Genomic DNA, 11,360 nt, shown 5'->3' with positions numbered 1-11,360 from the left:
CTCTTTAGAGCCCACATATTTGTTATTTGGGGGGCCACGCTGCCTGAGATGGTGCTGTGACCAGCAGGGAGGGAATGAAGCGGGGTCAGCTGGCCTTGCTGAAGAGGCTGCCCTCATCCCCCCAGAGGTCCAGACCCAGTGTCCCCAGGAGGGGGCCCAGGGTAGTGTGGGTGGGGCCCCCTATAGGCTTTGAGCATGGAGGCCAAGTGGGGGTTCTGCCCTGAATTCTAAGGGGCCCCCTCCCCAGAATAGCTGCTGGGGAGAGGCTGGGAACGGAGGGGGCATCCCCGCCAGCACTGTGGTGTTTGGGGAGCCTCCGCTCACATCCTCCCATTGAGGTGGGGTAGTCAGGTGGGTGAGGGTGTGGTGCATGGCCCATGGGGCTCTGTGGCTGAGGCAGAGCCAGGGGGGAGGGAGGGCTGATCCCTCTGTGTAAGCCCTGCCTAGCTGTCCCTAGGGAAGGGGTCTTTGCCCACTGAGGTTAGAGGCTGACCTCAGGACATGTCGTGTCTCTCCCCAGCTCATGATGCCTCCACCTTGGAGCAAGAAGCCCAGATAGACGCCCCCGTGGCCCAGGTCGAGGAGCTGCCTGATGCTGGCAGTGTGGTCCACCATGGACAGGGAGTTCCCACAGCATGAAGCCCAGCCAGCTGGCAACATGATGTGCAGCCTGTCACCTCTGCAGAGCCCACGGTGTGGGCCCAGCGTCCAGGTGAGCCCCTCCCCCGAGGATTGGCCTTGGGGTGGGACACTGCCTTCAGCGGGGAATCCTGTCTGCCACCAAGTTCCTCACTGTGAGCGACTAGGTTTCTTCTGCAAAGATCATGACTGGCCCTCAGGGAGCTACCTGGGCCTAGTGGCTACCTTCACCTGTGGGACTGGGACCGCTGCAGTGGGTCATGGTTGTTTATTTTTCTTCAATATTTGTTCTTTGTAATTTAATAGACTATATTTTTTTAAAATATATTTTTATTGATTTCAGAGAGGAGGGGAGAGAGGAGAGAGAGGGAAACATCAATGATGAGAGAGAATCAATGATCAGCTGCCTCCTGCACACCCCTACTGGGATTGAGCCTGCGACCTGGGCATGTGCCCTTGACCAGAGTCGAACCTGAGACCCTTCAGTCTGCAGGCTGACCCTCTAGCCATTGAGCCAAACCAGCTAGGGCTAGACTTTTTTTTTTAATATATTTTATTGAATTTCTACAAAAGAGAATCATGGATCGGCTGCTTCCTGCTCGCCCCCTAGTGGGATTCGAGCCTGCAACCTGGGCATGTCCCCTTGACTGGAATCGAACCCAGGGCCCTTCAGTCCACAGGCCAATGCTCTATCCACTGAGCCAAACCGGCTAGGCCAGAGAAGCCAATATTGGCACACATTGTGATCCACAGTGGACATCACGGTTCTCTCTTGGACACTATATGTTTGTACAAATGTACAATGAACCACCATTACAGCATCATTCAGAGTAGTGTCACTGCCCTAAAACCCTCTGTGCTCTGCCTGGTATCCCTCTCCAACCCTGGTATCCTTCTTAGAAGAATGACAAGTCTGTGCTCTGAGCCTGAGGTTTTGTTTTTGTTTGTTTTTTCAGAATATCCCAGAGTTGGGACCATATAGTATGCAGGCTTTTCAGATTGGCTTCCTTCACTCAGTAATATGCATTTCAGGATCTTCCATGCCTTTTCATGGCTCCATAGCTCATTCTTTTTAGTGCTGAGTAATGTCCCGTAGTCTGGATGGACCACAATTTTATCCATCACCTCCTAAAGGTTGCTCCCAGGTTTTAACAACTGCAATCTATATATATAAAAGCCTAATATGCAAATTGTTTGACTGGGCGTTTGACTGGGAATTCAACCGCTTGCTATGACATGTGCTGACCACCATGGGACGGTGTGGAACATGGCGGGCAATGCGGCGCTGGCAGCAGGCAGCAGTGGAGACACTGCCAGTCCCAATGGGCCCTGACAAGAGTGGGACCACGGTGGGATGGTGGAACAGGTGAGCGGGCCGTGCCAGTCCAAGGCAGGTGCAAGCAGGGGCTCGATTGCCTAGCCCAATGGTCGGCAAACTCATTAGTCAACAGAGCTAAATATCAACAGTACTTCAAAATAGACTTGCCCAGGCTGAAAACTGACTTCTGCGCATGGGCCATGAAGTTTCAATCGCACTATACACGCGCCCACATGTGGTATTTTGTGGAAGAGCCACACTCAAGGGACCAAAGAGCCGTATATGACTTGCGAGCCGCAGTTTGCCTACCACAGGCCTAGCCGATTGCCCCACAGATGGCGACCAGCAGCAGCGGGCGGAGCCATTGCCCAGCTCCCAGGCTCTGAAGGAGCCAGGCAGGGGGCCCAGCCCCGATCGACTGCCCTGCAGGTGGGATGATGGAGCAGGTGAGGGGGCAGCGCCTGGCCACAACGAGGTGCCAGGCGGGGCTGCGAGGCTAGGGGCGCGAGCTGGGGCTGAAGAGCCACACTCAAGGGACCAAAGAGCCGTATATGACTTGCGAGCCGCAGTTTGCCTACCACAGGCCTAGCCGATTGCCCCACAGATGGCGACCAGCAGCAGCGGGCGGAGCCAGCTGCCACCTGGCTCCCAGACACTGAGGGAGCAAGGTGGGGGATCTGGCCCTGATTGATCACCCTGCAGGTGAGGGGGCAGCACCAGGCCAAGGCAGGGTGCCAGGCGGGGCTGCGGGGCTGCAGGGCTGCAAGGCTGGGGGCAGGAGCTAGGGGTCGATCCCTGCAGGCCACCCAAAGGGACCCCACCTGTGCATGAATTCGTGCACTGGGCCTCTAGTAAGTAACATAAGTAACAAAACCACTACAGGTGCCAGCCTAAGTAACAAAACCATCACAGGTGTTGGGCCCTCATGTCACAGAGGCACAAGTGGCCCCAGGAGAAGGGTCCAGAATTCTCCAGAAAGTCAGGCCTGGCATCTCCTTTCCTGGGTGGAAGCAGAGCTCCTCTTCCACTGTAGAAAGAAAAACTGCGTTTTTCGCCCTAGCTGGTTTGGCTCAGTGGATAGAGTGTTAGTCTGCGGACTGAAGGGTCCCAGGTTTGATTCTGGTCAAGGGCACATGCCTGGGTTGTGGGCTTGATCCCCAATGGGGGTTGTGCAGGAGGCAGCTGATCAGTGGTTTTCTTTCATCACTGATGTTCCTATCTCTCTCCCCCTCTCCCTTCCTCTCTGAAATCAATAAAAATTGTATTTAAAAAACAACAACAACAAAACTGCATTTCTCAGTGGGGAGACTGGTGAGGAGAGCAGGTGTGGTGCTGAGTGGCAGAGAACAGCCTGAGAAGCAGCAGGGATGGGCAGAAGGCTAGGTGGGCAGAGGGAGCAAGATTCAACCTCAGGATTAAGAGGAGCTGGGAAATGGGCCACAGATCAGGTGGAGGTTCTAGTGCTAGAAACCACCGAGAGGCATCAGGCCTATAACCGGAGCATCAGAAAGGGCTGGGAGGACTCGGACCCTGAATTCCCTCCAAACTCAACTGTGCCCACATGATGTCTTAATATGACAGGGCATGGAATCCAAACTTACTCAGAGTTGGCCTTGAATAGTGGCAGGCCGTGAGTTGATATACCACCTACAGCTCAAAGCCTAGCTGAGGTCCAGCAGGGCCTCTCCAGGGTCCAGGTTGCGCCATGAGCTGGTGTAATCTCTCTCCTGTTTTTTTGTTTTTTTTTTTTTTTTTAATATATTTTATTGATCTTCCACAGAGAGGAAGGGAGAGAGACAGAGAGCCAGAAACATCGATGAGAGAGAAACATCGATCAGCTGCCTCCTGCACATCTCCTACTGGGGATGTGCCCACAACCCAGGTACATGCCCTTGACCAGAATCGAACCTGGGACCCTTCAGTCCGCAAGCCGACACTCCATCCACTGAGCCAAGCCGGCTTCGGCATTTTTTTTTTTCTCTCTCCTTCTTATTGAAGCTGTGTCCACATGTCCCCTGACCCTCTTGAGCCTCTGCTCATGTTGTCATAGCTGATACCTTCCTGTTCCTCCTCTGATCCCCTTCACTGTCCCTTCATGCCACCCCTTGAATGGCATCGTGTCTGTTTCTGGGGATCCATTGTGCCTGTTTCATAGGCTCAGAGCACAGGCTTGCCATTCTTCTAACACAGGATTCTTCCTTCTCAGTGTCTCATAATTTGCTTAATTATTTCCGTAGTGTTGGGCCTTGGAAGCGGTTCCAATTTTCTGTTAGTATATATAGCGCCCTGTGTTTTCCTTCCCCTCCTTGATTTGTCCCACAGCTGTTTCTGGAATACAGTTCCTGGGTCAGAATGTGCACTGACTGGGTAGCCGAGGACAGAAATGTGGGTTCTTGCCACGTCCCCTTTATGGTGACTCAGGAAGCCAGCAGAAGGCCAGGATGTGAGCTTTGCCTGAACAGCCTGTGAGGACATGAGGGGTTCAGAAACTGGCATATAGGGCAGCCATAGGGACCGTGGTGCAAGGAAGGCTTTGGATCTGGGCTCCCCTCTGGGCAGTTAGATCTATCTGACCAAGGCTGGGCCACCCCTCCCCAGGCTGTGCACTCAGCCTGTTCCTCTTGGGCCACCAATTGTGGGGGTTGCTCCTCAGGCCACATCAGGTCTGGCCAGGGAGCTACTGGCCTATACAGTCTTCAGGTTTGCGAGAGTCGGTGTGGGCGACATGCTTCTTTCTTCTGCCTCCTAGCTGGGTGGAACCAAGCTCAGGACAGGGAAGCAGAGTGGACCAGGTGAGAGGTGGAGCTGGCCCCAGGATATTCAGTGTCACTAAAGTAGCCAGATTTAGCAAATAAAAACCCAGCTGTCCAGTGAAATTTATGTTTCACATAAACACACATAATTTTTATTGTGTGTGTCTCATGTAATACTTCACACTAAAAATCACTTACTTGTTGCTTATCAGAAATTCTAATTTCACTAGATGTTCTGTATTTTATCTGCCTCCCTGGCAGGAGTTTTATCTTCCTAGTCAGATTACAGGTGGCCTGGGCAGCCAGGGCTAATGACCCAAGGCCTGCCCCTCCCCAGGAAGAGGGCTACCTTCTGTCCACAGATGGAGAATCCCAGGCAGGCTCTGAATGGCTGGCTAGAGTCAGGTGCTTGTCTCTGGACCATTCACATCCCAGGGGCCTGCCCTCAGAAGGCAGAGCCACCATTTCTGGCTGCACTGGAAAATCCCAAGGAAGACTCTGATTGGCTGATTTATGGTTTAGCGCCAGGTTCCCCACGAACGTGCGTTGCGTGAAGGGCGTGGGGGCGGCCCCCTTTCCGGCCGCACCCCGTTTCCCAGGACGAAGGGCTCTCCGCACCGGACCCTGGTCCCGATGCGCGGCGGGGACGCGCTGATTGGCTGATTTATGGTGCCACCTCTGGGGGGCAGGTGTTGAAACTGGGTTGTTCCCCCCTTTTTTCATTTATTTATTTATTTAAAATCCTCGCCTAAGGATATGTTTTGTGTATATCTTGTTTTTTAATCCTCACCTGAGGATATTTTTTCCATTGATTTCTAGAGAGAGCGAAGGGAGGGAGGGTGGGAGGGGAGAGAGAGAGAGAGAAAGAGACAGAAAAATTGTGAGATTGGTTGCCTCCTGCATGGGCCCCTACCAGGGCTGGGGAACCTGCAGCCGAGGTACGTGCCCCTGACCAGGAATTGAACCAGAGAACCTTTGATCCGAGGGCCAGCGCTCTAACTACTGAGCAAACCAGCCAGGGCAGTTTTGTATGTTCTTTAATTGATTTTTTTAGAGCGAGAGGAAGAGAGAAAAAAACATCCATGTGAGACAGAAACATCCATTGGTTGCCTCCCATATGCGTCCTGACTGGGGGGATTGAACCTGCAACCTAGGTATATGCCCTGATCGGGAATCGAACCCCCAACCTTTTGGTGTATGGGACGACATTCCAATCAATTGAGCCTCCCGACCTGGGCCAAACTGGGTTGTTCTTAATTGGCAGCCTTACTAGAGCGGAGTACTGGGGAGGAGGTTGGGGTTAGTGGGTAGACAAAGCCAGGAGTGACCCCCACCACCCTGCCTCCCCTGCTGAGGCCTTGAGTACATCGAGAACCTAGGGGTCCCCTGGCCTAGGAACTCCACCAGGCTCCCCAGACCTGATCTAGGTGTAGGCGGAGCAGGTTGGGGAATGAACAACCCCCTTGGTCCTCCCCACCTGACACCCACAGCCCCCAGGCCAGCTGTGCCCCTTGTGAGCCCATAGTATAGGCACCCACTCCCTGAATTGGCCTGGCTGAGGTGCTATCCACACGCCCTGTTTATGCTAGTTCATCTAAGGAGGCCGAGCTTGGTCTAGAGTAGAATGTTCTAGAAGTGCTGGTGACCTTGGGAAGTTCATGTCCCTCTGGAGCTGTATTTCTCTTTTCAAATAGGGCCACAGGGGTTAAGTGACCTTGGACCAGGGCCTTAGGGAGAAATGGGGTTCCTGGAGACCCCATGGCTTCCTTCTGGAGGCTTCCACAGCGGATTCGTTGTAAGAGTTTGTGCTGCAGGTATTCATGCTTGGGAGAGGCCTTGTGCTGCTTCTTCCCCCAATTTTTTATTTATTTATTTTTATTGATTTCAGAGAGAGGAAGGGAGAGGGAGAGAGAGATAGAAACATCAATGATGAGAGAAAAATCATCGATTGGCTGCCTCTTGCATGCCCCCTACTGGGGATAGAGCCTGAAACTTGAGCATGTGCCCTGACTGGGAATCAAACCGGTGACCTCCTGGTTCCTAGGTTGATGCTCAACCACTGAGCCACACTGGCTGGGCCAAATTTTTTATTTTTATTATATTTTTAAATTTTGCAGCCTGTGCAAAAACAGAACGGGCAGGCCACCCTAGGCCTCTGCCAGTCAATAATGTCTCGACGTGTCGCTCTCCTCTTCTTCCTTGCATTGATTCTCTGGGACTGGACATCTGGACACTGGAAGGCCCCTTAGGGGTCAGGGGTGGGGCATAGTGATGGGAATTCATGGCTGGCTCCCCCCTTGGCATGGAGGGGACACAGAAGAATAGCACTGTGGTGGTTTCACACATCTGGGCTGGTTCTGGGCCAGATTTGGGTCAGGGTCTCAGAGAGGGAGGGCACGGTGGCCTAGGGAGTTGCATCCATCCACTTTACCAAGGACCAGGACCTGTGTGGGCCAAGTGGTGGGAGGCTGCCGTCTGCTGGGCTCCTGCCTTGGACTTGCCATCCAGCTGGGCCAGCTGGGACCACTGGAGACCCTGACTGCAGCCAGTAGGCCTCTCCGTAGGGGACAGCCTTCCTGATGGGGTCCTATGTGGGCTTCATTGCTGGTGAGGCTGTGGCTTGTTTTAGGGGAGGGGACTCCTGCCCAACTGACCTATGTGTCATTGTAGGACATGCCACTTCCTTGTACAGAGGGCCTGGCGTGTTCACGGTCCCACACTTTCACGCTAGTCCTGTCAAATCCCAGTGCAAGGCCTCTTGTATACCCACTGACCTCAGGCTCACTCTTCCTACCACCCATTGGTGTTTCCCAAAGCAGGTTCCTTGGAACCCCTCCCCATACACCCTTGGACCAGACAGAGTTGGCTGATGCTGGTAGCTCCCTTGGCCCATGGAAGCTCTGATAAGTGTGACCCCCCCCCCCAACTTGACTAGGAAGGGTTTGACCATGAGGGTTTTGCTATGGCAGGGGCCAGTTCATGGTGCTGGAGGAAGCCCCTTGCCCTGGCCTTTGCCCCCACCCCTCTGAGAAGTCCTATCTCCCCGAGTAAGCCACACATCTTCCCCATGGGGCCTGGCCCTGCAGGGACTTGCGCTATCTCGCTTTGCATCTGGTCTTATCCTTCACTTTGTAGAATGGGGGTGGGGAGCCTCCAAGCATGGTCTTGGATCACCTACACGCAGGCTGTTAAATACAGTTTCCCAGGCCTCTGGGATTCTGGGACCACACCCACCCATCCCCACCTGGTCTTGTACGTGTATTGATCAATACCTTCATCTTTGCTGCAACCGTCTCAGTGGGTTCTCCCATGTACGTGGAGAAACTGAGACACACAGCGGTTAAGTGAGTCCCAGGTGACCCAGCTAGGGGCCAAGGGTGGGCTTGTACCCTGACCTTGGAGGCCCTGACTCTGGACCACTGGAACCCTACCCAGTGAGTGAGGCAGTTCCCTCTTCTCCCATCCCCTCAAGTCCTCTTATGATGCACTTGCTCTTTTGCAGAACACCATGCTACACTACCCGTGGTGGAACACCCAATATCCAGTCTTCTCCAGTGAAAGCCAGTAAGTGCCTCAGCCTGGGTCTCAGCCAGCCCCACCACATTCCATAGCCCCATCTCGCTCAGGGCTTCACTCTGCCTTCCTGTTCCGTAGTCATGAATTAAATGAAATTCAAACTCGCACCTGGAGGGCTTCAACCTCCTGCCAAGTGGGCCATGGGCCTGGTCTTGGCTGCTTAGAAGCAGTGGAGATCACCCAGCTATGATTTGTCTTAGTGAGAACCCACCAGGGAAAGGGGCAGGGGTGGTGGGGATGAGCTAGGGGGGCTCCACTGTGGGAGGTGACAATAGGTGGGGGAGGGTGAGAAACTTTGGGGGCAAAAAGAACCAGGCATGCATCTTCTTCCAGAGGGCATCAGGAGCTGGGTTTTGTAGGACAAATAGGAGTTTGCAGGGGAGCATGCCTGGAACCAGGTCAAGGAATGGCATATGGAAAGCCTTGAAGCACATGTAGCTTGACCCTCTTTTTCTGGGGCATGGGTGCTTGGGCCCCTCTCTGAACCGAGTTTCCCAGAGACCAGAGTTCTTCCTGTTGGTGAGTGGCCCCACTCCTGTTCTGCACTCAAAGTGGGGAGCACAGTGGCCCTACTACACCCGGCAGCTCACCTTCTTTCCTGTCTCTCTCCAGCCCTTATATGAACATTGTGGGCCAATCCTGCACGGACACCAGCTACAGCCCCACGGCCGCCACTCCCAGCTTCCTGCCAAAGAGTGACTTTCCTCAGGTAGGAGACTCAAGTTCGAGCAGCCCCTCAATCCCAGTGCCTACCCACGGGATCCCTGCTGCATCTCAGGTTGGCGCCAGCAATCTCTGTTGAGCTGCGTGCCATGTGGAAATATGGCTTATTTGGGGGGAATAGCAATGCTCCTTGGCCCTGCCAGCCTGAACTACAGCCCCACTGTTCTGATCTGTCAGAGGCAATTTCACCAAGTGGAGAGCTGGGTCAGAGGTCATGTAACAAAGGATGGGGGCTGTCCCCATTGCTCCTTTGCTCACATCCCGTGTATGGGTGGTGTGGCAGCCTTTTAGAGCTGCTCCTGATTTGCTTTCCCCAAACCTCGGTGCCTTCTTCCTTCTCCTAGCGTCGGCCCTGTGTTCACCTTAGTGTCTAGGGGAGGATCCTCCGTCCCTGTGCCCCCAGGCAAAAACGGTGCCCATCAGGTGCAAACACCACAGTGAGAGTCTGTGGCCTCAAACCTAGTGGCCATTTGAAATCATGACACACACCAGTCAAAGGAAGATAACGTTTGATTTATTCTCTTGGGGGACATGGGGCAGCTTAGCTCCCAAGGAATCAGGCAGACCCCGCCTTCCTGGCCTCACCATCAGAATGCTTGCGTAGCGCCCCCTCTCTTCACAGCAGCTCTGGAAAACTGAGCTCCATGGAGATGATTCTCAGGAAGAAGCCCACCTTCAGTCTAATGTTGGCACCTTTGCTCGAACGTGATTACGTGGGACTGCCGGAGCCACGGCACGGCATTTCCCTGGGAAACTTTTTTTTTAAAATATATTTTATTGATTTTTCAGAGAGGAAGGGAGAGGGATAGAGAGTTAGAAACATCAATGAGAGAGGAACATCAATCAGCTGCCTCCTGCACACCTCCTACTGGGGATGTGCCCACAACCAAGGTACATGCCCTTGGCCGGAATCGAACCTGGGACCTTTCAGTCCACAGGCCGACGCTCTATCCACTGAGCCAAACCGGTTAGGGCTCCCTGGGAAACTTCAAATACTCCCTGAACCTGTTCTTTGTGGCAGGGGAGGTGGAGACCTTGGCATATGGTTTGGGAACCACCCAGGTGTGAGGGGGCAGCAGCCGCTCAGCTCCCAGGCTCAGTCTCCCCCTGTGAAGTGGGGGATGTGAGGCCTGCAAGAGGACAGGCTGTGGCAGGATGCAGCATAAACCAGTCAGCTCAAACCCACTGGACTTGCTTGGATCCAGACAGGCCATTCATCCGCCTCACACCCACTGGAGCCAGCCATTCTCCACACTCAGGGCTTCCACAGGACCGGGCAGAGAGCTAGACCGGGGGGTCTGTACTGTGATAGCCAGTGCACCCCCTCAAATCCACATCCACCTGGATCCTCAAAATGGGTCCTTCTTCAGAACTAGGGTCTTGGCAGGAATAATTAGCTGAAAGTGAAGTTGAGAGAATGCTGGTTATCTCAGCCAGCCCTAAACCCGGCGAGTCCTTAGACAGAAGAGGAGACACAGAGGACAAAAGCATGTGACCCTAGAGGCAGAGACTGGACCATGTGGCCACAGCCAAGGACACTGGGAGTAGGAGAGGCAGGATGGACCCTCCTGGGATGTTTGCCCTCCACAGCTGTAGGAGCAAGTATCTGTTCTTTAAGCTGCCCCTTGGTGATCTTTGTGGCCACCCAGGAAAAGACGAGGCTGGGCCTAGTGGAGATGGGAGCATGTGGCTTACCTGCCCCGCGGGGGCCTGCAGAAGAAATTTGGGCCCCCAAGTATCCCAGGATAAAGACAGTGATGATAGAGATGAGAGGCCCTATGGACATGGCCCGCCCCTCTTTCCAAGTGGTTTCGAAGTTTCTTCCTTCAGCTCTGGAGCATGAGGACACCCTGGGCCTCTGGTTTAGCAGGTGCCATTGCACAACCTTGGGAGGTGCCATGGTCCGGAGGGGAAGGTCCAGTGGGGGTCAACCTCTCAGGGTGCTCTGGCTGTCAGCTTAAGACCCTCCCCCATTTTCTGCGTCTCTCGGTATTGGCCTGTCCTGCAGGGCTGGTGACCTTCTCAGAGCTCTGATTAAGTTCCTCTCCACTCGTCTCGGACATGACTCCATGTCCAGACTTGTTATCTCCTGACGCTGTTTCCCCAGTTGGGGTATCACCTGACATGTGAATGAGGAAACTGAGGCATGGGGTGTGCAGAGCCCACAGCCCTTGGAAGCCTCCCAACCCTTGTGGCCACCCACCTGGCCTTACCCCCCCATCTCTCTCTCTCTAATGCATTCAGCTCCCACCACCTCCCCTGCTCTGCCAAGAAATGGTGCGGTTTCTCAGCCTAGAACCCCTTGGGACACCACAGCCGCCTTTCCTAGCACTCAGAGTTCGTATCCATCC

The 11,360-nt window shown here is 54.1% G+C and overlaps 1 protein-coding gene across 1 annotated transcript in view; it reads left to right on the top strand.

The window, feature by feature from the left end:
• The first annotated feature begins 523 nt into the window (after positions 1 to 523).
• The window catches only part of SBNO2 (strawberry notch homolog 2 (Drosophila)), a 41,499-nt gene continuing 30,662 nt past the window's right edge, over positions 524 to 11,360 (top strand). Inside the window, exons 1-3 of the mRNA XM_006764796.2 lie at positions 524 to 712; positions 8,213 to 8,274; positions 8,899 to 8,995. Of these exons, the coding sequence (XP_006764859.1) occupies positions 593 to 712; positions 8,213 to 8,274; positions 8,899 to 8,995 (279 nt within the window). The 5' untranslated portion in view covers positions 524 to 592. The remainder of the gene's footprint in view (positions 713 to 8,212; positions 8,275 to 8,898; positions 8,996 to 11,360) is intronic.

Source organism: Myotis davidii, unplaced genomic scaffold (genome assembly GCF_000327345.1).
Source record: "Myotis davidii unplaced genomic scaffold, ASM32734v1 scaffold198, whole genome shotgun sequence".
In the NCBI taxonomy this organism is placed as follows: Eukaryota; Metazoa; Chordata; class Mammalia; order Chiroptera; family Vespertilionidae; genus Myotis; species Myotis davidii.
This window is presented reverse-complemented; position numbering and strand designations above follow the sequence as displayed.